Genomic DNA, 26,421 nt, shown 5'->3' on the forward strand with positions numbered 1-26,421 from the left:
GTGGTGTGACGTCATGATGTGTATGTCTCACTCTAGCAAACTGCGGGAGAATGACCTGGATCCCCAGCTTAGAAACGGCTCTTACCAAAACACAGCCAGACTGAAGCCAAAAAAACACAAAGTCTTCGTTTTTTTTACTGTGTTGGACTTGCATATTTCAAGAAGGAAATAACTGCGCTTTCTTGTAAGAAGCTGTTCTGCAGCTAACGCTAACGTTACTTTGGAAACTAGAGGACAGTTAACGTTACATTAGCTTACTCGAGAGCTAGCTAACGTTCGTACCCCCTACTGTGCAGTTGGCTAACGTTAGCTATCGCTATCAACCAACTAGCTAGCCGTCTAGTTGGTGCAAGCTAACAGCGCTAACTAGCGAAAGGTAAACAACTGCATAGCACAGTTGGGTAGTTACCAGCATTTCTTTAGTGTTATTAGGGAGGACATTCATAACTAGATAGCAAGCTTCCCGCTGAAGAACAAAAAACATTATAAGGTAAGAAATTAAATATTTAATAGCTAGACTACATAAGTTGGGTGTTTTACTCTTCATACTATTAGCTAACTAGCGTTGATGTTATCTGGAGCGTCATGTTTCCGAAACCTCGACTTGCTAGCTCGCAGGCTAGCACTAGCTATCTAACCCTTCATCATACGAATATTTGTCGAAGTTCTCTTCAATTTGCAAACTAGATATTGGGTGGCTCTGTATATTCGCTTCAGCACTAGGTAGTCAACTAATAGCATTAACAAGCAGCCTAAATGTATTTTGTGCTTGGCTAACGTTAGCTAGCTAGCTAGATTTTTTGTCATGACATAAGTGCACTAGCTAACATTAGCGAGCTTGGTTTGATGTTGTTAGTGTAATCATTTTGTGGGTATCTTCCTTGCAAGCTACGTAACACTAACTCAATACAACAACTAGTTTGATAGCTACCACGAAAAAAAATAAAGTAAAACGAGACGTGATCGTTTTCGGTGTGCATGTGTGACCCAATGAGGTGAAAACGACGTGCATATTAATAATAACTAGCTTGTGGCGGTATCTGGCAGCTAATTGTTTTATCTGTGAATCTCCGTGGATACTTGGTAGCTATGCTAGTTTCACTGTTTTACTTTAATAGTTCGGTTAAAGTATTCATTACTAATTTGCGCTGTTGGAATAATATTAGCTAGTTGGAACATGTTAGATCTCACTCGTTGCTAGCTAACTCGCATGTTCGTATTTCCAAACATAACATTGACAGGCCTATCGTTTTTGACGTCTGTGTGGAGCGGTGGACACGGTTGCAGGTCATAGCAAATAAGTGGAAGTTGTCGTATCTATTCATGGGCTCATTTTGTCCTAACTGACATTATGTTGTAAGCTAGCTGGTATATTATTGTTTAATAAAAGTTGATGCATACTATCGGATGAAAATATTATACATTTTATTCGTTACAATGGTGGTTATTAATGTCGCTAGCTCACTTTCAAGCCAATTCCAATCCGTAAATTACTTGTCGATATCACTGGCTGCAGTTAATCAGGGAAGTGGATTCAACTAAGCATTGTTACGTGAGCTAGCTAGTTGGCTAATTGTTTAAAATGAATTTGCCTGCATTAAGAAGACAAATAAAAGCATGACTGCATGCCTTCCCTCTGTTAGTTAATTTCCCACATAATACAAACTATTACGTCTGAAGCTTGTTTCAGCATTTCTACCGCTGGTGCAGCAGTGTTTATAACAAATCGTTGGTTTGGTATTTCTACAAGACTGCTTCATTTCACGTCCGTGATACCTACCATTAGGAATGCGTGAACATATACATGTACTAGCTTCACGTCGTCTTGTATTATGCGGAATCATACAGGTTGTTGGCGACGCACCTGGTACCGCCAAATAAAATATTAACTAGACGTGGCTATCAGCAAGCTATTTGGAAGTTATGTTGCCATAAGCTAACAAGTCTTGTGCAGTGGGCTGTGATTCATGGTTGTCTTGTCTTGCCGTTTGTTGATTCGAAGTTGACCCTGATGGATTCTGGGCGGGGGACTTCTTTTTTGTTCATTCTTTTCTCAGAAAGTCTGCTCATAGTGGATCTGGATTAGTCACCGCATTGAATATTTTTCAACGGATAGTGTTATTGAATTTTACTTTTGTGAATATGTTTTTTATTTGATCTGTAACCACTCTATCTGGTTTTTGAGGTTGGTGTACATAGCTAAGCAGACTATGGATGCAAACCAGTTAGCATGCGATCTTAATTTCCATACATCTGGAGTGCTTTGTGGCTAAGATTTGGTTGGTTAAACATTAACACTGTTTTTCTTATGTGGCATTCTTCTTTCAGAAAATGGGCTCATGTCTGCTTTGTACATGATTATATTATGTATCCCATTAAAGAAATGGTAGCAATCAAATGCCTTTGAATCTTGGGTGTCGTTTACACCGCATGCTTTGATGCCCATTTTTGCACTTGGCCTGCACAAGTACAACAGGCACTGTCCTAGTGTCTGCCCAGTTAACACCAAATGTTCTCTGAATGTTACTGGAATGTTTTGTCAATGTTATAACATTGCCACTAAATAGCAGCAACATTGTGAGTTATCTGGGTGTACAGTCAGTCTGGTGTGTATCAATTTGCAGGGCTCTACAGTGCTCCCATTTGCTCCTGAAAATTGATGCGTGCTAAAATAATTTAGGAGCACATCTATTGACTGGTATGCATTAGTGTGCTTCTAAATGTTTCTACTTTAGAGCACGTGTGCTCCTTGGGAAAACATGTTAGTGTACAGCCCTGATTTGGTAAAAATATTATATTTTTCATGGTCATATGTTGCAGCAAGTAAGGTAGAGCACCTTCCTCAAGGGAGTGTACTACTGGCGACCTTCAAGTTCAGAGTCCAGTACATTAAAGGGCCCCTCTGGCTTTTCTGTGAAAAACGATTACGGGTTTAGCTTCCCGTTTACCGTTTGCGAATAGCAAGCGACCATCAGTGGAAACGCTCAGTTCAGCTGCGCTTTGCTCTCACTGGGGGTAGGGACGCACCTCACGCAGAGACGCGGATCTGCTGCCGGGGCAGGATGTGCACAGCTGGTAGGGTTGCCGTGGCGATCAGTGACAAAAGCCAGCCAGAAAAACGACATCCAGTAGTCAGTAGGTTACGGGCACTTAGCGGTGCCGGTCAAGTGGGAAATGATGCTGATACCATCACAGTCAGAAAAGCTTCTGGGACTTCTCTCTCTTCATCCGCACTTCTCCACTGACCCACCTTCACATCCGGTGAGCTTAAGGCGAGCCACATATCGTTTCCAAAGCAAACTGACACGAATCGAACAACCCCTCATAAAACAGAGGCATGTTGGCCCGGTGCCTGTTTAAGTAAAGTAAATGGCAGGTAGTTCTTTTTCTAATCATTGCAATGAGGCCAGGAGCCTGTGGGATGACACGTAATTAGCCACAGTGTCGCCCAGGGTGGTTGATCAGTCACTTCCATTTCTGCTTACGCCTGCTGTGGTAAAGGTGCAGTGAACGTACTGCTCAGCTCAACGTAGCCTACTGCTCACGGGCTGCCTGGTGAAACGGAAGCCGCAGCTCACTAAAGGCCTGTCTGAAGGTCCGTTTGTTGGTCTGCGCTCTGAAGCCGACAGGGCATTGTGTTCGGGGCATTCTGATTCGAGGAATATCAGCGCTTAATTAACGAGGCCCCTGGGGGCACAGAACCAATCAGAGAAGATTATTGGAATGCAGAGCGTGATTTGGGTTGAAATGCAGACGGATCCCTTTCAGACTTGACAAAAGTGCTGGGCGTAACAAGACGTTTTAAAGACTCTTTGCTAGCACTTTTTTTTCTTCTTGCAATCGAAGCGATCACTAAGCCAGATGACATGTAGCCTACTCGCTTTGTTCGATTAAATTTCCTCTTGATGTTATGCCGTTTCTAAGCATGAGCTCTGTACATTGCTGAACAAGCTGTTTGGAGTTGCATGAAGTGTGGGTGTTTTTTTTATTTTTAATAGGCTATTTATTTTTATTTTACTTTAACCTGCAAACACGTGATTTCCCATACAGTCTACCAGCCCGAAACTCTCTGGGCCAACTGAGAACAAGCACTTTAGCTGAAATAATATCAAGAAACCCAAGAAAGCGAACTACCCCTTTAAAGTTATACTGATGCGACCTCAGAACCTGAATTTCCTGTCCTTCACATCTGTTCAGAGCGCTAAACCCCAAGCAGCGCCTTGCACTTCTGTGTGCCTGCATGTGAATAGAGTGCTGTAGACGTCAGACAGCCCACACCACGAGGCAGCTTACAGCACAGAGCCCTTTAGCAAATTAGCACTGCCAGCAGTTACTGTTCAGAGCTCCTGCAAAGTCTCTTGGGGGTTGTGGATTGACCACAGAAGGGTTTCTGACTGCAACAGGACAGGTGCAAGATAACAACTTCGTGTCCACAGTCTACTCCAGCTGTAACTGACGCAGCTTAAAAAATTGTTCTGCTGTACATAGCAGGAATTCATTTTACCTTTATACACGGGAGCAAGAGTGCATTTACCCTCGTGCTCAGTACCGCTGACTCATGAAGCTCATTTTCAGCTTTATTCATTTTAAAATAAATTAAGAATTGCACCACTTGCAGAGGTGCGATATGGGAAAACTGTGACAATGGTCTGAAATGAGCTTCATGTCAGGTAACCCTGACATAAATAAATATCATTGAGACACATTACTTTACTTTAAAGTAGCAGTGAATTCATACATAAATAAACAATATAGTGACTGTTAGTTGTTTTCAAACTAATGCATTTTGTGTAGGAAATATGCTTATTTACATAGGAAATGAACTTGCAAATATGTTGGAAATGTCGCTCCTTGTTCATGAGCGTGTGTTCTGCTGTCTCGCTCCATGTCCTTTTCCTAGCTCCGCTTCAAAATTCCATGCTGCTCGCAGAAAGAACGATATCCCTCAAAATTCACTGCGTTTGTTTTTCTTCTTTGTTGTAAATGGTAAATGGTAAATGGACTGCATTTATATAGCGCTTTTATCCAAAGCGCTTTACAATTGATGCCTCTCATTCGCCAGAGCAGTTAGGGGTTAGGGGTTAGGTGTCTTGCTCAAGGACACTTCGACATGCCCAGGGCGGGGTATGAACCGGCAACCCTCCGACTGCCAGACAATCGGTCTTACCTCCTGAGCTATGTCGCCCCATAAGGACGACATAGTTTTAAAGGAATTCTATGCAGCATTTCTTTCCTGGTTTTCCTCCTGTGTTTACAATCACAAATGTCACCTACTCCATTTCCAACCCCACCTACACCTCCAAGATGACAACGCTAACACACCAACAAAACAATTACATATTTTACTCTGGATAGCTATGTTGGTAGCATGATAACAACATATTGCAGACTGTTGGAATCATGTCTCTTTCACAAATACAGCAATAGCTATGTTCATTCCAGTCTGGCAGTCACAGTACATGCTTGACTTACATATCCGATAGCAAAAACTCCCACTTCGCTGTCATATGCAGCAAAGTTATGGGGTAGCTAGCTTTAGCTTAGTGATGATGGAACAGAGTTTAGCTAACCACTGCTAGCACAACATCAGCGGGTTTCATTCTGCTGTAACCTGCCTGGAAGCACGGTGCAATTCTGCAAACGTTAGCATGCCTATGCACATCATTTCATTGCCACTTTTATTTTGATTTATTTTTGTATTTTTACATTGTTTAGCTTTGCGTATCTATTGCAGCAAAGTTGCACGTTTCTCCCACTGCGTAACTTGATGGGAAGCTGTCTTCCCCTTCAGCAGATAGGGGAAATGGCCTGGAAGAGCTCCAGGCTACGGCCTACCAGCCAACGCCCGGCTACAAAGACACATGACCACACATTCACCAAAGATATTAATTTAGTGAAAAAATCCAATGTATCTCTCTGAATGAGGGTATGGATCAGTAGTAGGTGAACCGCAGAAGTGCGCACAGACACAGATTTTCAGTGCATCATCATAATTGCTGAGTATGGCTGTTTTTTTTTTTAGAGGTGAAAATCCTGCATAGTATGCCTTTAAAGCGTCATTTAACCCGGGCATGTTTAAACACAAAAAATGTTTTGAATATTTATTTGTGAAATAGTGTAATAAAAACAATTAGGCTAATACAATAGTGACATTTATTTAATAAACAAAAGTCAGGGCTGGCTACACATGATTTGAAAATGAAAGCGGTTTAATAAGGAAATGGAAAGAGCCATAAAATAACAGTAGTTCTTTTGAGGAACACAATTTCCTTATAGGCTAGTGAACACAAATAGCTTGGTATCAATGCAATGGGGAAGCAGCGTAGGCCAACCGGGGTGTTTTTTCCTGTCTGCTCATTCGCAAAGCTAGCGAGTGAGTGAAATTGGAGCGAGGGAATAGACCAACGCTCCTTTCTTTTGAAACCCCCCCCCCCCCACGCTCCAGTCAAAATATGTCCGTTCACATGGTCTGATCTTCATATGTAGTCACTCGTACTGTAAATCATTTTCAGTCCCAGCCTATAGTGCTTTCTCTTCCTGAAATGAAGTTCATGAAAGTATTAGCATAATAATAATAATAATAAATCATTTGAGACTGGTAATGCTTTTCATATGCTTTTGTACTTCATGTACTTCAGCCTATCCAATCAAAGGAAAGTGTTTTGCGGGCGGCAGTGTAGTATAATAGCTAAGGAGTTGATCTTGTAACCTAAAGGTTGCCGATTCGATTACCTGGTAGGACACTGCCATTGTACTTTTGAGCAAGGTACTTAACCTGCATTGCTCCAATATATATCCAGCTGTATAACTGGATACAATGTAAGGCGCTCTGGATAAGAGCGTCTGCTAAATGCCTGGTAATGTAACGTAACATAAAATACCAGCCATAACATAAGAAGAGTCTCTTCTGCTGCATTTAATAAAACTGCTGAAACACTTTTCCCAGCTGCGAAGTTACAAAAGCGGCGAAGCGGAGTAGCCGCTCAGATGTGAGCCAGTAGCCCCGCTGCGCGCTAGCGCCTGGTCCAGCGTTCGCGGGAGCACAGCGCGTTCTGCAGTGCGTGCGCGAGAGAGATAGCGACGGGGCGCGGCGGAGTTTTAGCGCCCCGGGTCAAACGCAACCGCTGTTTATCTGCGCGACGCGACTTCCTCTCCGGTCCCTCCCAGAGCGCGCGGCTCCGTCGTAAAAAAAGACAGACGGCGAGCGGGTCGCTGCTGGCGCCGAGGACGTCCCAGCCGACTGTCCACGGCTGGAGGGGAGGGGGAGGAGGAGGAGGAGGGGAAGAGAGAGAGAAAGAAAAGTGTGGAAGTGACTGGAGGAAGGAGAGTTGCGAGAGAGAGAGGGAAAGAGAGAGACGAGATGACGGAGGTGGGGAGAAAGTGGAAACGGGGAACGAAAGGTCGGGTGAGAGATGAGCGGAGGAGGGGTGGGAGTGGAGAGGGGAGGGAGGTAGCCACGTTCGGGGCTTGCGCACGGCAGGGGGCGGGGTGGGGGAGAGAGAGAGAGAGAGAGAGAGAGAGAGAGAGAGGGACCAGCACTGCAGTGCAGCAGAGAGCTTTCTCACTCTCCCTCGCTCTCGCTCTTCCTCTCTGCCCCTTCGCTCTGGTCTCCCGGCGCAGAGAGGCAGGATGAGGGCCCCAGACGGACGCTGTCGAAGGACGCCGGCAGGCGCCAAGTTGCGGTAGGTGGGAGGAGGGTGAGGAGTCCCCCAGCGAGCGGGCTTGGAAGCCGCGTGCAGGAGCCTGGTTTAATGAGAAACGCGCTCGCCACACCGAGGACCCTACGGCTTGCCGCTGGGTTCCAGGCGACCAGCAAGTCACGCGGATTACAGCGGCTAGCCTAGACTTATACTGAGCGCTGTGAAGAGACTGTTGTAGTTCACGGCTAGGTCTGTTGTATCATGCTTGTGTTGTAATGTTGCATCACACAGGTACTTTATCTCAACCGGTATTTAGTGTCGCTGGCATTCAACGATAAATACCTGTTCAGTCAAGAGCTGTTTGACAGCTGCAAGACATGTCACTGTTAGAAAACAGTCTGTTACTTCTTTTTTTAATGCTGCGTTTTTAGCTTTGCCATTTTAAACAAGGTTTTAAGGAATTCTGGCAGTTGAGCCGTTCGTTTCCCTCCTGGTCTTTTCTTCTTTCTTGTTTTTCCACCTCGGTTTCGCTGACATCATTAGCTGGACGCGCTCGTTCTTGGCACGCTCGCAGGGTCGGCCGTGGCCTGCAGTCGCAAAGCGGGTCCAAGGCCGTGCCCGACGCGGCCACCCAAACTTGTTTTTCAGACGTCGGCGATGTTCTGTTACTAATCTCACGTTTGCTGAACAAGGCTATTGTACTGGAAAATTCCATACTATCTGCATACAAAGCCCTATAACTGTAAGGTGTTTATCTCTATGAAGAATTGCAAACTGGATTGCTGGCAGTGCTTGTTTTACAGTCTTAGGTGGACTGCTCGTAAAACTGTACACAGTGCCAAGAGAACGATTTAAATGCTAAAAAAAAAAAAACGCCCTCTGTGTATTTACTTGCATCTTGGGACCGTTCAAGAAAACGCAGGGAGTGATCTTTGAGTTAGCGTAATCTGATCTTTAGTGGCAAATTAAGATAAACGCATATGAACCCAAACCTGTAATTTCTTCTAAAAAATGAAAATTGTGGCGAAATTGTACAAAATCGGGGAAACCCGGCTGTCGTCCGCAGCGCTAACCTGAACGTCCGCTTCTCCTCGCTCCCCCCTCAGCAGTCGTCGCGGCGGGCAGCATTGGAGGCCAGCGAGCGCCGTCGACCGCGTGCACGGAGGCGCTCCGGCTGCGGAGGAGGGTCCGAGCCCCTTTCCTTTCCTGAGAGCACGGGCCGGCCTCCGGGGAGCGCGCCATGGCCTCGGTGGTGGTCGTCGACGGCGGGGGATCGGTGACGGAGTACGCCGGCGCCTCGGAGGACCCGCAGCAGGTAAGGGGCAGACAGCGCGAGTGGCACCGCACTGCCGCACTCGGATAGCGTGCACTTCAACCCTTTAAGATCGCAAGTATGTGATTAGAATGTTCTTACGTGAACGTTCTAATGCTGATGTCACAGTCACTACTGGTAACTGAAACCAATGGAGATCAAGAACACTGGCTTAGAAAGGAACATTCAGAAAAAACCTACTGCTCAAAGGGCTAATAGCTGGGGGCACTTTTTTTCTAATTATTTTCAGTGAGCCTGAAACGTTTCCTACGCTGCTCTTGCGCGGCAGGTGCGTTGCGTGTATCCACTCCGAGCACCTGGCTTTTTAAGTGGAGTTGAAATGTTCCTACTTTGATGTGCTCTGAGGAAAAATGTGCCCGACTTCACTGTCATTCTATTCTCTGCAGTTTAATCACATGAAGACAGAGCGAGGCCTTGATCCTACCATTAGCTTTGGCTGTAAGCAAAGTTGGAAGAGAAGTTGGTCATTGCAGTTTCTGCCCACCCGGAGTTGTATGATTTCACAAAGCGTGACCACCATGGGAAAAATAAATGGTAGTAAGCTAATTCCGATAACAGTACCAGCCGCGTGATTGACAAGAGCAGAGTGCGGTTGTCTAGTAACAGCAGATAAGACAGCTGCCAGTGCCTTTGTCATGGAAGGTTTCTTAAAATCAAGTCACCCTTTCAAGCCTATGAATCTGTGGTATCCCCATGTGACAGTCTGGCTGCGTGATGCAAATGGCTGTGGTCAGAGCCAGAGGGAGGTAGTCCGGGGAAGGGACGACAAGAGCTAATTGCACTCTTTTCCCACTGATGTAATTCAGTCCACGGCTTTCAACAACAACCCCTGCAAAATCTCTCATTCGCCTTCTGATTGGCCACAAACAACGACAACAAAAAAGCCGTTAGGGCGGCATTGTGGTATGATGGGTAAGGAAGTCGTCTTGTAACCTGAAGGTCAGGAGTTTTATTCCCGAGTAGGACACTGCCGCTGTACGCTTGAGCAAGGTACTTAACCTGCATTGCTTTAGTATATAATAATAATATAATAATATCCTTACATTTATATAGCACTTTTCCGAATGCTCAAAGTGCTTTACAGTGACGGGGAACTCGCCTCACCCACCACCAATGTGTATATATCCAGCTGTATAAATGGATGCAACGTAAATGGCATATAGAATGTTGTACAAGTCGCTCTGGATAAGAGCATCTGCTAAATGCCTGTAATGTAATGTTCCCATGTTTCTGGGCGCACGCTGCTGTTTTCCTGTCCGCCATCGGCACCGCGGTCGCGCTCCTTGTTCTGGAGCCTTCCCCGTTTCCTCAGGAAGCGAGCGAGGCCGCGTGCAGCGGAATGCCGGAGAGCTCGGGAGCGCCCTGGAATTTCGGCCTTTGTCCAATGAAGCGGGAGCTTTTGATTATCTCGGTAGAAGTGGCTTCCTTTGCAGCTGCTTCCTTGATATGAAACGAACTGCGCTCGAATCGAAAACCTGCTTTACAAGAGTTCTTCTAAGGCAGGGGTGCACAACAAGGGCCAATCCATTTCAGGATTTTGTGCAGACATTTGATAACATTTATTTAATTAGCCCAATCATATCTTGATCTGACGTGTGTATAAGCACCAGCTACAGCCGCAGACTGCAAGGGTATCCTAGAAATTGTACTGTGCTCAAGTGCAGGAATGAAGCAGTGTAGTTTACAGAGCTTTAAGAAATGGTAATCGGTTGGAACAAAAACCAGCACACAGATCCGCCCTCCAGGACCGGAGTTGTGCACCCCTGTTCTAAAGATATGAAAGCCCAGTCACTTCAGATGTGACTTTGCTGAGATTTTTCAGACATTACATTTTTATTTCATTGTTGGGTACCAATCCGATTATGAAGTCTAAAGTAAAGACTGTGACGTTAGCATTCAGACTGCCATATATATAGAGTTGTGCTTCATATTTTGAGTGTAAGTCCATTTTCACTATAGCAAACCAATTTATTGTGATTAATGCCTCAGTTCCCTGTGGGTGGGGCTTGGGTGGAGCTCTCTGGGTGGGGAGGGTCGCAGCGGGTGTGGCTTACAGTGTGTGACGTGTGACTGGCGGGCGTACTTCCTCTGCAGGATGAGGGGCAGGTGGAGGAGGAGTACCCAGCGGTAATCGTGGAGACCATGCCTACCACAGAGGTGGAGCAGTGCTACGCCGCCCAGGTGCTGGTCTACGATGACGAGACCTACCTGATGCAGGGCGTTGCAGAGGAACAGGAAGTGGAGACTGAGGTCATCGAGACGGGTAGGACTTCAGCTTCCTCTTTGTCCACTGCTATTATTGCTATCAAGTTGTATGTAGTTGATGCCCATATTATAGCTAACTTATCCTATTAGGCATACTATACATGATAAACAATACAGGTAAATGGAAAGTTAATACAAAATTATGCAGGCTCATGTTTTTCGGTATTGTTGATCAGTCGCCATAAGACTTGATGAATTCTGATGCACCTTGTCTCCTAGGGCTTGGAAGAACAAAACCAATTTGACCATTAACAATTAACACTGTTAATTTATTTCTTACCAAGTATAGGATATTACGTTTCAGAGCCTTTGTGAGCATGCTGCTAAATTCAGAAAACTGCAATTCCCTACTTCCCTGTAGACACCACGGCAGCTACTTTTGCTTTTCGTGCTCGACTAGCTTAGTGGAGCCTTAAAAGGGATGAATTTCAAGTCCATCTCAGTAAATCCCCTGTGGTTTTAATTCTGTTTTCCTCTTTCCGCTGCACAAACATAGACTTGTGCCAAAACGCAAGTAAACAAATTAAAACTAAGCTAAACAAATAAACGTAAATAAATAGAAAATGCTAAAGTTGACACTGGCTGAGATTCTGTTAACACTGGACCTTAAAATTGCCTTACAGTTTAAAACATGATTATGTTTGAAGAGTTACGCAATCCCTAAAACGAATTCCTCAAACTGAATTTGTGAATAAAAAGTGTTTTTGAGCATTTGAAATATTAAGCTTGATGTATTAAGACCACCTGTGTGAGGAAATGCAGCATCCCTTGGCCAAAAGAGCACCCATGTAGGCCAAGGTGGTAATTGAGTCCGGACTAAAACCTCCATTCACCTTTTCTATGGGGTCCCATTGTCATTGCACTCAAATGCAAAGTGGCAGTGTTTGTACTGTTGGCATAAATTGTGAGAGCACCAAGAATACCATTTTCCCTCCAGATCATGTGAGCATGTTTCCCAGTTCTGGAAAATGCAGCTATTAATATCCATGATGCAATAGTATTTTCAGCTCAGCGCTCTTGGCAAAAATGCTGACGGCACCAAGAATACAGTTTTCATCCTGATGAAAGCAAATCATAGAAACAGACTCTTGGCCTCACAGTACTGCAGCTACCATGCACAGTAGTATTTGTTACTCTTGCCAATGAATACACATGCCGTTATAGTAAGCAATTAGTTACAATGCTCTCTCGCTTAACTCAAACATTAAGAACAGTGTTGCTGCTCACATTTATGTGGTTAGCCTGTTGGGAGTGACTCTTCAGCTACGGTATGCACAGTATTTGTCACCATTCTGACTTGCCCAGTTTTGCGCTTCCATTTCCGTCTTTAAAATGATAAATCTTTTAAAAAGCTCTGCGCCACAGCGGTCATGTTGAGCATATCATTTCAGGATGCAAATCAGCGCGAACGATTTCATATTATACTGCGCGCGAACTCCTTTACGCCGTTAAACTAATTTCTCAAGGGGGAGGAAACGCATTCCCTTGCCGTATTTGGGTTCGTAAAAGTTTATGACCGAGAAGCTGCGTCAGTCCTCGGGCATAGCATGCGTCCCGTCTGCTAATGGCCTTCATCAAGCCAGCCGTTTAATTGAGATGAGATTCACGTTGTCCCGCGTAACACTTCAAGAGAGCTTGGTTGTGATTTGTGCCACATCGAGGGATTTATCTTCTGAACCCAGTAATACACCTCCTCCTTACAAGTCTGCCGATTTCCTTTTTTAAGTTGTAATCGGTGTGCCTTCTTCGCATGAGATTTCACCTGAACGTAATTGGATTCATCAGCATTCTACTAATATATATGTTGTTCAGATTTCCGTTTTTTTTAATTTAATTTTATTGCCATAGTCAGAGGCTGCCTGTCTGATGGATTAGTACTGTCATTATTTGTTGCACTTGAGGAATCTGAGTTGGAGAAATATACTGTGTTTCTGTTTGATGTACCTGAATCAGGAATCACTACCGGGGGTAATCTAGAACAGGGGTTCTCAAACTCGGTCCTCTGGCTGTATGTGTTTTAAGAGAAATCAAACAAGAACAAGAAATAACCTGCTTTGTGTTGGTATGTTTCAGGGAAAAAAAAATAAAGCATTGAAACTTGTGTTTTCGACAACCTTAAGTGATCAAAAGGTTGGCCCTGACAAACACCTGTGTATACAGTGGGCTTCCCTGGGCTGAGTTTGGGAACGCCCTATCTAGAGTACTTTGGGTAAGCAAGCCTTCTATATCAGACCTGCTTGAGTCACTATACACTATACAAGCTACAGATACAAATAAGGTCTGATGTAAGTGTTGACTGAAATTAAATACTGAAGAATAATGAAGAATCTTCAGAACATTCGAAAAACACAGAAGGGGTGTAATCACGCCATACGTTGGGACCAGTGACTAAACTATTTTCATTTGAATTTTCAGCCAAAGGGCTTTAGCACGGAAGACCTAGAGAGAACGGCACTGGGTTCAGACGTGCTCATATTGGGGGGGGAACGATCAGTATTGACACACACTCATTTCACTTTTTGAAAATGGTGGTAAAACAAAGGTAAGTTCTAAATAATTAAATTCAAACCAGTGTTTTTTTGGTTCTGGTATTCTAATTTGCATTGTATTACTACTTCAGGGATGAGAAAAATTGAGCTGCACTGGCTTCAATGCATGTGGATATGTCTACATCTTACCAATTGTAAAAACCTGAAAGGCTTCAGTGTATAATAGCAAAATAATATAAGAAGACTTAAGCAAACAACGTACCAGAATTGCAGTATTGTATTGCAATAGCTAGTTGCAAGACTTTGTATAATGTGCCTCTTCTGGTCCCGAAGTTTACTACGCCACAAACTGTTGTAAGACAGCAAACACACTGATTTTATCAAATAAGAAAGGCACGTCTTTGAGGAGAGGCAGAAGTATACGGCAGCATCCTGAACGGATGGTGTTCATTTGCAGAGCAGAGCCCTCGAATCGCGAAGACAATATGCAATTCAGCCACTGAACCTGAACTTGATCGTACGCGTGCAAAGAGTTGTATACTCTTATACTTGGACCTGTGTGAATTGTTGAGCAGTGCAATTTAAATGGAAGGGAAGTCTGGACACTGAATACATGGATAGCCAGCTCTATTGACGTTATCACAACAAGTGATGAAATATCTTGGGGATTGGCTTCTAGAGGTCCTCTTTGGAACATGAGATTTACTTCACTAATAACTGTTAACATTGAAGCTGGAAATGCCAACTTTCCTTGAGGTGTATAGTATTGATGATATTTTAAAATGATCCACACGGAGAGTGTTTGTGGAGACACCATGTGGAAGGCACTATATTGCATAATTGTATTGGAATGTGAATTTTTGAAATGTTTTTGTTTTTTCGTATTGTTCCAAAAGCCCTTCCATATCGTTTTCTCGCATGTGGTGGTCTCTTTAGTGAAACTATGCTCCTATTTTAAAAGGCTGAATATTTTTCCAGAGCATACAGAACGTATGTTTATCTCCTTCCTGTGGCAGAATATACACTCTTTGCAACTTTCTCTCCTGCTAATTGTAATTGTTTTAGTGCCTTTGCTTGTACAGATTCTTCTGTGCTCCCCAGTGTCTGAATAATTACCAGCTTCAAAGAATCACGTTTCGCGAGGCATGCTTAGGAGACACTTCACATTAGTCTGGTGAGATAAAGACTATTAAAAGCCAAGTACCGAGATTAGATTTCAACATCTGTAGCCTGTCAGGGGGCTCGACAGACAGCTGGAATTTTCAAAGGACGGAGGGGGATGGGAGTCAATTGGGTAGACCTCCATTCGACCATTCACGTCTATGCATCATTAGAAATTGGTTCTAGAAGACATAAGTTGGAGCCTTCAGTGTTTTGAACTGGGCTTTTTGTTTGATTGACATCCTTAACAGTTTGCAACCATCCTAAAAGCCATTTGTACAGTTTATCAGATCCGCTTCATAAGATAGCAGTCTTGTGCCGATTCGTTTGCTTTTGCAGCATCAGAAATTATATTTCTGGACTAGCTGCAAACTTGTATGTCAGACACAAAGCTGCCATCTTGGAAGTCCAGACTTCCCTGCATGGCCGTGGCAGGCAGTTCTCACAGTACCACTTTGTTGCATGGTGATTGCTCCGATGGATTTGATGAGTGCAGATTGGGTTCTTGTCTGAGTGGCATCCAAGTTAGAGAGGGACATCTAGTGGTTAGCTTTGGATTCTGCTTTTGAAGATGAGAGTTAAATTGGAGACAATGGACAGTAGCAGTTTGGCTTTTAGACCCTTTGAAGTGATTTGCAAGCATGACACCATTTGTATGTCAGTCCATGTAAGCTTCTGCTAATGTGTAATATTTAGACCACCTCACACACTCATTCTCTGTCTCTATGGTGAGACTCACCATATGTGTGTGTGTGTGTGTGTATGTATATATATATAGCCTATATATATATGTGAATTAATTCCACAATTGTGGAGTACAAACCCACATCAAGCAAAATATCTCTTTTCCCAAATGTTGTGGAGCTCACTGTACACACACACACACACACACACACACTGAAAACTTGGACAGAATACAAAAACAAATAGGTGTTTAAGAAAAACCAACCCAATTCCCCAGGGTTATCATAAAATGGACATCATTATCACCACTTACCCTGTACTGAGCTACTGTTGTTTGTGTAAATATGAAGTCTAAAAAATATTAACCAAAGGATGTATTAACCATTATTTGTTATATTGATAATTACTATATTTGGAATGCTACAAATTACTTCTTGTGCATAAACCGAAAAGGCTTAGCTCAACCTATAACTTCAATGAATGAACAAGATTAAGTGTTTACTAGTAGCATCAATACTAACTGGTAGATAAATTATCGGAGCTTGTTAAAAAATGGCGCAAACATAACTTCTAGTGAAATCACTAGGCTGCAAGATGCAAACAATATAAAACAGCATAGAGCAGTATATTCTGATTAGAATTTTCTCCCAAATTCAAAGTAAACAAAAACAAGACTAAAATAAACAAAAGTAGAGAACATTACATTATGAAAAGTGCACTGCCTCGTCTATTAAACTTGGTTCTAACATCATAGCATGGGCTTGTATTGGTAGCCTCTGGAACTGGCTCGCTTGTCTACTTATGTAATAAATATTGATGCATAAAAAACTTTAAAAGGTTTACTGTTCACCTGTGCTGTGAAAAATTTACAGACTCGGTTTTTTACTTGTAGAGATTTGAGGTCAGTGCACCCCTAAACATACAAACTCCAGCACAGAAGCTTGGCTGGACATTTCATGTGAATACCATAAGCCGGAAGTTCTGCAGAGTTAGTGGGTCGCAGATTGCAGGTATTGGTAGAAATGAGTGTGTCACCGAAATACTAATTCGATGTTACTGTGCGGTAACGATACATTTGCGTATCCAAAGTGGAATGGGTTCTCGCGATCATTCCGTTCATTTGACTCATGGATGGGTTGATTTTGACTTGGAAAACATTTCTTTTAGGCATTTATCATATGTAGCTGGGATAGACTACTGGAGCCGTAAGCGTCGCGAGGAATATAAAAAGCCTTGCATGCGAAATCATACTTAATAGAAAACAGCAGCTATAATATTCCGCATAAATGTGTATTCCCTTAACATAAGCAAAGTAAAACAGTTTTTATATAAATAACGCTGTATGTAAAAACAGTTTTATTTCCACAGATCGTAAGTTTATATACACAATCCATGTGATCGGCATACGCTTAAAGAAGCACGGTAGCAAACTTAGATGTGCGTCCAGGAAACACCGCGGGCTAGAATGTGTCTTATGCAAGATATTTTCAGTGCATTATTGGTTGTATAAATAATTATTTTAAAACTGTTGGAATCGCAACGGACACGTATTCTGAAGTGTACTCCTCTTCTGCATTTGCGCGGACTAGTGGCAAGGATTTCCTTTGCATGTCGCGGAAGGATCACATCTGTGAGGGTGGGTTGCGTGTTTGGCTAAATTTGAAGTGATTTCCTGTGGCAGCGGAGTGATCTAAATTACGCCTCTGTGTGTTTCAAGTCAATGTGAATCTGCAGCTCTGGGAGAACATGGCGACTTCACTGCATGAGGGACCCGCTAACCAGCTAGATCTGCTCATCAGAGCCGGTAATGGCTTGCAGTATGACGTGCTTGTTCTGTTCGTTTTCACTCTTAATGTCTGTGCGCATTTTGCTTCTCACTGTATCCAGATTGTTGAAGTTTTTTCTAGAGTAATGGAGGGCAAATCAGGAAGTGATCACCTTGGTTAGCTAGCAACCTGCATGGCGTTCCCCGCTTTCCTGTTTCGGGGGTTGTTAAACTAATTTCATTTTAGTTACATACATTTCAGTGTCCGGTGCATTTGTGTCTTCGCGGCACTGTCAGGTGGCCAAACGTGCATGTTTCGTCTGCTGTCTGTGGATTTTATGACGGGTGATGCGAGTTGCTGGGGGAAACCAGGAAGTGTGCACGATTGTTGTCTTTCCTACGTCTTTGCCACGCTGTCTGACTCGGAAGGACGGGCACTTTGAATGTTTTTAGCCATTTTTGTAATATAATTTTAGTCAAGTTAGAAATTGCGAAATTTACTTTGAAACCATTCGCACTTCGTTTTCGCAGCCGTAACTGTTTTGAACGTAATATCTAATCAACGATTCTTCATTTTTTGTGTGGTTGAATCGCACGTTCTAGCAAACTTGGCGAGCTAGCGCAAGCAGCTGTAAACACATCGTCTACAACGTTATGACAGTCTTATTTTTAAATTAACGATTTTAGCCGTTTTAAATTATTATGGGCAGTTCAGTTAGCGACTAAAATTGTATTCACACACGGAGCTAATAGTTTAGCACACACTATTTACTTCGTTATGAAGGGTAAATTATGTGTTGGAATAATTGTGATGGATAGCTATCTAACCGTTAACTAGCCAATATTTTTTCCTGGATGTGTACTGAAGCGGTCCCGATTTTGTGGCTCGATTTAAAACTCGTAATGTGGTTTGGGTGGTTTTGAAATATATATTTCCACTCGTTTTTTTTTCTTTCAACTAATAAAATGGCTCAACGTATTATAAAATTTGTTACAGAACAAACCATATTTTGATGGCGGAAGCACTGTAAGATGTGTAGGAGGAGTTTATTTGTGAGCGACAGGTTGGTCTGTCAAATTGGCTCATGGGGATGTTAGATCTATTGTGTTAAACCAATGAAGGAACATAAACTCGGCAATGGGGTGGAATAAAATGGCCAATGACACTCAGGGGACAGATTGAGTGGCATGGAGCTTTGAGGGCATTTGCGGAGGGAACTGGAGGGAAAAAGCAGAGAGTGTAAACACGGAAGTCAATAGAGACAGCACTACTTTCTGTATGACTGAAGAAAATAGTACCGATTGGCTAGCATCTTTCCTATAAATGATCTCTAGTTGTCTGACTTAGTTATGCGACTTCTAAGCATACATAAGCTATATGGTTATTTACACGCAAATGACAAAATGAGGTCATTCGTATTTCTGCCGTTTACTTGTGTAGCATCACTTGTTACTTGTATTTCATTCAATATAATTAGGACATATTTTGTTTTCCAGGAGACAGCTTCGAATTTTTAAATTAGCTACTTGTTAGAAAAAAAATGAGAATGCCGAAATGGCACTTTATGATAAAAATGATCTTCAGTCATATTAATTAGTTTTTAATTAATTGTTTATTATTGGGGCTAGTTAAAACATGGTCCTCCTACCTAAAATGCATGCATCATAAATGTGTACCATAGAACTGTAGAAATAATTGCTTAGACTGAAAATTAAATCAGATTTTGAAGTGATATTCCTTTCAGTGCTTGGTTTAAATTACATTCCAAGTCAAAAAGTTGCCCTCTTAATTTGTATTTTGAACCAGAACCCCTGTTTGACTTCAAGGGCACCAGATCTGTCTCAGATTTTGCAGAGGTGCATTCTGGGACAGCAGAGGCCAGAGTGATTGGGTTCACCTAAAGATAGCCTCTCTCTGGCATCTGCCACAGATAGCCAAACATGGGCAGAGCGGTGGGTAAACAGCACGACAGAGAGTAACAGGTGGCACAAGATAAACCCAGAGAGAGGAAAGGCTGCAAATCAGCTCTGTCAGAGGCCTGTTTTTAAGGAGGGGTGGGCAATACCCAAAATCTTCACTATTTGTAGCATTTTATTTTGTCCTCATTTGGTGGTCTGCGTTGTTCTTGGGTGAATATTTGTATTGCTGTGATACAGGTATTCCTATAGTTCCCACTGTATGCTGAAGGGTGTGATTCATTTGTGTTAACTGACTTTCAGTCTGGAAGGTCTACTTGTTAAAAAAAAAAAATGCTGTGAAATATTAGCATTTTAAACCAGTTCACTAGATATCACTCCATTTATTTCATTTTCAGTCAGTATGTACGCAGAAATATATATTGCTTTTTTAACGGCACATTTGTGGTCACATCGTTTGAAATGTTCTTAAATTCTTGAGTATGATGAAATGAATTATAACGTGCATCATCAGAAGCACTTGGGAGGGACGTGATGTTCTAGTTGGGTTGAGTTGAGTAATCGTGGCACTGCGTCCCTTGTTCACCTTGTCAAGTTCTCTAACTTTTATGAACTCCTGCTCTTAGCGCCAGCTGGCTAAAATAAGCAGGTCTTTACAGGGCACATTGATTATTATACTATTGGAGATGAAAATTGTTATCGCATCATTCATCTGGTAATGCCCAGGGAAACGGCGCTATCACAGATCACAGGAAACGGTTGGACACTTGTCTTGTTAAAGGTGACATGGATGAAATGGCACACCTCCCGGTATAGCCTAACCCCGGCGTTTGCTCCTCTTCCAGTGGAAGCGTCGGTCCACGGTGGTGGCGGCGTCCACTGCTCGGACAAGACCATCGAGGCGGCGGAGGCCCTCCTCCACATGGACTCCCCCACCAGCCTGAGAGGGGACCGCAGCCCCGGTAAGAAACACGGGTTCGAGGCCACAAGCCCCAGAGCTTCAGCATTTCAAAATGGAAACCCTTTTAAGCGGGAATTCGAGCGCTTGCAGATCGGCCTGGCCGGTGCATCTCGCTTAACATTTGCAACACCTGGGGTTGAGTTTGAAATGTTCTTTTTTTTCCCCCAAGGTAACTAATTTGAAACTCCAGCTGCAGGGATGATTGTGAACCCACGATTGCTCTTCAGAGAAAGGCACAAATGTGCCGTTTAAGATTAGAGGAAAATTTGAAACGTCTAGTTTGAAATGTAGGCTATATTTTGCGTTTCTGCTTTTTTTCCCCCCTGAAACTTGGCAAATAGAAGGTCAGGGTTCAAAATGAGAAAACCCTGTACACACACATTCAGTTGAGTCTGATGCACATGTCCACAGATTTTAAAAAAAAACTTTAATTTTCTTTTAGTAGACTTAAGATGTATTTAGAATGTTGATGTTGAAGACCTCCGTTAAAATATGACCGTGCCGACGCGTTAAAAACACAGCGCCGAAGAAAAAAACGCGCGACTGCGCTTCGCTTCGCCCCCGTGCCGCTCGCTAACGTGCGCGTGTGCCCGCGCAGAGGCGGAGCTGGCGGTGCCCCGCGGCGCCACGCCGGAGTTCATCCACGCCGCCATGCGGCCGGACGTGATCACGGAGACGGTGGTGGAGGTGTCCACGGAGGAGAGCGAGCCCATGGAGGTGTGCGCCGTCCTGGAGGCCCCGGAGAGCGAGCCGGCCCGGAGGAAGAAAGGTGAGGCGCCCGGGGAGGAGAATCTCCACGGAGGGGGGGAGGAGAAACCCGGAAACGCTAGCAGGTCGGACACGGCTAGCGTGTTCTAAAACATGTTCTGCGGAGGGCATTTATTCTGTGCATGCACAACTTCCAACATTACATTACATTACAGGCATTTAGCAGACGCTCTTATCCAGAGCGATAAGACACAACTTTTTACATATCATCCAGCTGGATATATACTGAAGCAATGCAGGTTAAGTACCTTGCTCAAGGGTACAACGACAGTATTCTACCCAGGAATCGAACCTGTGACCTTTCGGGTTACAAGCCCAGTTCCTTACCCACTATGCTACACTGCTGGCCCCGGAACTTAGTTTCCACTTGAAAATTTTTATTATTGGGGGGGTGGGGGGGTGGGGGGGGGGGATGAGGATGAGGATGAGAAGTACATGCAGGGGGTGGTAGAACACTGGCAACAATGTCATTTTAAAAATATATACTGCAGTAATTGGAGCGCGCAGTATACGAGTAGTCTTGTCCCAAATCACTGATGACACCAGCTCTTCGGTGCACGCACTCCTGAGGGAAAAGAAGGGTGAAATGAAGAAACGGTGGTAAATTTAGATCCTTGCGCAACTGCGTACGCTCCCTTTACCAGGGGCTGAAGCACCCATGGCCGTCTCCAAGGACTGGATGTTCGGCTGTTACCAAGCCGTGCTTTTATTAGCCTAGCGGCCCTGCTGCTACCGCAAGCGTCACACTGTCGCTACTGCTTTCATCCATTTTCGCTACGTTGACCTAGATTGGCTTTTGAAACAAACAGAATGTGTTTTAGAATGTTGCAAACCGTGAGTTTTGCGAAGTCGTCGGTTGCAGTTCGTCGTGTCGCAAATTATTTGCTCTGAACTGGTCTTTAAACTGCGCGCAATGTAAAGCAGTCTTCAGGGAAAAATGATTTCGAACCTAATGTGTTCGGTCGTGCATCGCTTTATGGTGAACACCGTAACCAGGCGTGACATCCAAGCTATCAGCAACAACAACAGTCTCTTTATTATGCTATTAAGTCGCATTTTGTGGTATTTGCATTTTCATTGCGGTAAACTAGAAACTGTTGACGCGGGGAAATAAACAACTAAATACAGATCAAATCTTTTTGGGCGGGGGCAAATCTATTTTGGCAGGCTGCCCAAATAAAGTGTACGGGAAGCACGACGTAATTTCGTTGGCATTTATTGAAGTTTTGCTTTGCAGCCGGACGAAAGCCAAAGATGCACCAGTCAGCGGTTTCGAACGGCTCGCCTGACCTGGGTATGAAGAAGAAGCCGAGGGAGGGCAAGGGTAAGCCTTCACGCGTCGCTCGAACGTACCGATCGCCCACCCGGTGCTCCCATTTTAGAAGTCTTGGCTCCTGAAAACTGATGTGTGCTCAGTGGGGAAAAATAATTTAAGAGCCCGTCTACTAATTGGGACGCATTAGCGTGCTACTGAATTTTGTAGCTTGGGAGCACTTGTGCTCCTTGGAAAAAGTCTTGGTGTATAGAGCCGTAGTCCGTGCTAAATGAGAGCTTCTCTGACGCGCCACGCACAGGTAACACCACCTACCTGTGGGAGTTTTTGCTGGACCTCCTTCAGGACAAGAACACCTGCCCCAGGTACATCAAGTGGACGCAAAGGGAGAAGGGCATCTTCAAACTGGTGGACTCCAAAGCCGTCTCTAAGCTGTGGGGCAAGCACAAGAACAAGCCTGACATGAACTATGAGACCATGGGGAGGGCCCTACGGTAAGATCACTGAATATTCCCACTGCTCATAGTTTACCTGTTATGTTTTAGCTGATAGTAGTAATTATCGAAAATAAGAATAATAATTACAGTAGCGTTCAGTTACATTGTTTTACACGGATAATTGTAATTCGATGTTTATATGGTGGACGTATAGTCCTTTGTTGGTTCACAGGGTCAGAAATGTTCCTTAGGTGGTCCAGCCTGCCAGCCATAAGGTCCAGTGCTAGTGTGCACTGTAATTGAATGGTGTTGTGGAAGCTCAGAATTCTGAATCAGCTGAGACCTTTCAGCAGAACTTTGATTTGTGCTCACTAACCAGTGTGCGGTTCTGCTGGGTAAATTTTTATTAATAATTATTTTATATGATTCATTTTTATTGTCGTGTTTACATTCTGTACATCAAGGTTTGCAAACTAGATAGAAAAAGTTTACAAAAAATGTAACACTGTCAGTGTAACACTCCACCTCTGCAGAGATGTTTAATTGTTGAGCCTGATTACTTAATCCTGTTAGCATGTGCAAAACCTTTTAGCACATGCAAAAATAACACAAGCAGTGATTGGTGCAAAAGGAACACCAGGACCAGTCATTAGTCACGTTATTGGTGTTGCTTGCGCTAACAGTCTTAGTAAATCCAGGCCCTAAGGGTATTTTTTTCCCTCAAGATCGGAAAAACACCAAGCAAAGTGCTTTTCCTCCCCGCAGGTACTATTACCAGAGAGGGATCCTGGCCAAGGTGGAGGGCCAGCGGCTGGTGTACCAGTTCAAAGACATGCCCAAGAACATCGTGGTGATCGACGAGGAGAAGGCGGAGGGCCCCCCGGGGGCGGAGCGGTCTCACGAGCGCGTGCCCCCCGCCTCCGAGGCGCTCCTGGGCGCGCCCGAGCTGGCCGCCGCCCCCGGCGTCCCGCGCGGGGCCGTCCGGGCCCTGGCCTCGCCCGCCAAGGGGAGGAGCGGCCAGCCCACCACCCGGATAGTGACCGTCACGCCGGTCTCCGACGCCGGCCAATCGCTGCAGGCGTCCCACACCGCCGTCATTCCCACCGCCTCGGGGCCCAGGTAAGGGGAGAATCCGGGATCGCCCGTCGAAATGTTTCAGGTTTTTGGTATCTCATCAATTTGAATTTGCTTTTAAAGCACACAAGGCAAGGTAATATTGCCTTTATTGAATGACGCCTTAGTCTGCTCCCTGAAAGATACAGCTGTAGTGTTCTCTAATAACTATTTGGAGTTTTGTAATAATTCCTCTGGGGAAATAAAGATGCAGCAATAAGACTGCCATTGCTCAGCAATAGTAAAAATGGGAGATATTTGGAAACTGTAATTATTTTTCTGCATTGTAAATCACATTTTAAGTGGATGTGAGTAACTTAAAGAAAATTAATGTAATTGAAGGCCAAGCTTTGCAGTAATTCCAGGCCCTCTGGAAAAAGGTTTGTCAGTATTGTGCTGTAGATGGAGAAAAAAAAATCAACTGGCGTTGTTTATTAGTGATAAATAGAGTAGATTTTTGGGAACAAATTATGTTCTGCATTGTAAGTCACATTGTAAGTTGATATGAGCATCATTGAAATGAATTTTTCATTACAACATGAAATTACATTAATCTTGGAACGTATTTAGATTAGTTGTGTGCAAATACGCCATGCCAAGTGTCTTCTGAGCTGATGGTGTGGGGGGCTGTGTTTGTGTGTGCAGGACAGTACGTGTGGCCATGCAGGTTCCCGTGGTGATGACGACGTCGCTGGGCCAGAAGATCTCCACGATGGCGGTGCACTCGTCCGGCTCGCCCCTCCCCGGCGGGGGGGCGGCGGGGGCCCCCAAGGTGGTCTTCCAGACCATCCCCACGGTGGTGCCGGCCACGGCGGAGAACGGCGACAAGATCACCGTCCAGCTGGCCAAGATCATCACCATCCCCGCCAGCCAGCTGGCTCAGTGCCAGCTGCAGGCCAAGCCCGGGCACGGCGCCACCGCGTCCGGCATCAACCTGGTGGGGGCGCCGCTGGCCGTCCGGGCCCTGACGCCCGTGTCGGTGGCGGCGGGGACGCACGTGGTGAGGCTGGCGGTGCCCGCCCAGCAGCCGTCGGCCCGGCCCCAGGCCCGCGTCGGCACCACCACCGCCGTCGCCGCCGCCGTCGTCAGGCTGCCCGAAGCCAAGCAGGACGTCGGCGCGGCGGCTGCGGCCGAGGCTCCGCCCCGGCAGGACTGTACGGCGGCCGAGGCCCCCGGAACAGAGGCCGACGCCGTCTCCGTCACACAAGCAGAGTCCCCGGAATGCTGAGAGAGGGGCAACTAGAACAGTGCCGAGAACTGCTTTTGTTTCTTTTGTGCGTTTTTTAAAAGGCTTTTTATCCAGACGGAGACTTCAACGCTACTGTAAAGGGAACGCAAGTAGCAGAAAATTCAGTTCAACCGCAGTCAGAGAGATTTTAAAAGTTCTAGAAACTTGTTTATTTTTGACATCTCTCCCGTGTTTTTATGCAGGGCCATTTTTTACAAGCCCATCCCCCCGTGTTGACAACGTCTGTGTGAACACAGGAATCTGACTGAGCGGATGCGAAAAAGGGACCAACGGAAAGCACTACTTTTTATCCTGACACTACGAAAATTCAGAACACTAACTCAAATGCGGTCTCAAGATTGGTGGGGTTTGGCAGAGGGCGGGGCTTCACGGGGGGGGGGGGGGGGGGCTGTTTTGAACACTTTGTCAAAATGGGAATCTGGGATTTGAAATGCAAACCAGCAAATTGTTTGACTATCACTGTGTGCTCCACTGCACCCATTCTACCGGTGCTAAGCGATAGCTTCGCCTGTCTGTGAAAAGTTTCTCACAGCCCGAGAAAGGGAGTTTTTTTTTTAAAGGGATTTTTGTATATATGCTATACAGTTTAAGAAATTTCAAACAAAGCAGCCTTAGATTTTTTTTTTTTTTTTTTTTTTTTTAAGAAAAAATTAAGCTAACTCGCTTTTTGTGTAAAGCTCAGTTTTGATATGTTGTACCAAGCACAGTATTATAGATATAAAGCAACACTTTTCTTTTTTTTTTTTTGTATTATTGTACAGAGTTCATCTGGATCTCAGTTCCAGCAGGCCATTGCTGTCAGTTGCCCGTTTTTCCCCCACCTGTCTGTCCAGGTCTGTACGGGGCATTTCTGTTCCCTGAAATGTCTCGGCGGTCTCGAACGAGAGGTCGCGTTTCGTCCGCGTTGAGTTCCTGCAGCTAGTTCTACGCTTTTTTTTTTTTCTTTTCCTTTCGCAATTTCACTTCTTAAAAAAACGGGCGAGAGATGTTCGTGTTCAGACTGAACTAGTTTATATATTCAACATTTGAAATATATTCTATTCTGTTGTACTCTTGTTTCAAAGTGTATTCAAGTAGATTTTACTGAAATATAAAAAAAAAAAAAAAGCAGAAACCATTTTTGTCTTTGAATGTTTCTTTCCCCCTTGGCATCCTGGTCGAGAACCAAATGTGTGTTCTCTGTTGAAATCAATACTGTATTCCTCAATTCAGGTAATTGAGGTAGGCTATATGGTGGAACATAGTATAGAGGGCCTGCAGGTACTTCTTTTCACCTTGGAAGACCGCCTTTGGTCTTTGAATTGTGTGCCAAATGAAAATGTGCAGATGGGAGAATTGTTTGAAATTCAAAGTATGAATGGCTTTA

At 44.4% G+C, this 26,421-nt stretch overlaps 1 protein-coding gene across 1 annotated transcript; it reads left to right on the plus strand.

Annotated features, from left to right (window-relative positions):
* The first annotated feature begins 13 nt into the window (after positions 1-13).
* LOC118232560 (ETS-related transcription factor Elf-2-like) lies at positions 14-25,034 on the plus strand. Its single transcript, XM_035427625.1, has 10 exons — positions 14-490; positions 8,750-8,955; positions 11,068-11,236; positions 17,290-17,376; positions 20,100-20,216; positions 20,814-20,984; positions 22,221-22,307; positions 22,558-22,750; positions 23,459-23,812; positions 24,452-25,034. Exons 2-10 carry the CDS (start codon positions 8,881-8,883, stop codon positions 25,032-25,034), a joined length of 1,836 nt encoding a protein of 611 aa, XP_035283516.1. The 5' UTR covers positions 14-490; positions 8,750-8,880.
* Positions 25,035-26,421: the final 1,387 nt, after the last annotated feature.

The sequence above is a fragment of the Anguilla anguilla genome, chromosome 7 (assembly GCF_013347855.1).
Source record: "Anguilla anguilla isolate fAngAng1 chromosome 7, fAngAng1.pri, whole genome shotgun sequence".
Lineage (NCBI taxonomy): Eukaryota > Metazoa > Chordata > Actinopteri > Anguilliformes > Anguillidae > Anguilla > Anguilla anguilla.

Excerpts from the sequence above, each read along its gene's own strand:
- LOC118232560 (XM_035427625.1), top strand. The coding sequence starts at position 8,881 with ATGGCCTCGGTGGTGGTCGTCGACGGCGGGGGATCGGTGACGGAGTAC. Across the intron at positions 20,217-20,813 it reads GAGAGGGGACCGCAGCCCCG|AGGCGGAGCTGGCGGTGCCC; the intron begins GTAAGAAACACG and ends GTGCCCGCGCAG. Across the intron at positions 22,751-23,458 it reads ACCATGGGGAGGGCCCTACG|GTACTATTACCAGAGAGGGA; the intron begins GTAAGATCACTG and ends TCCTCCCCGCAG.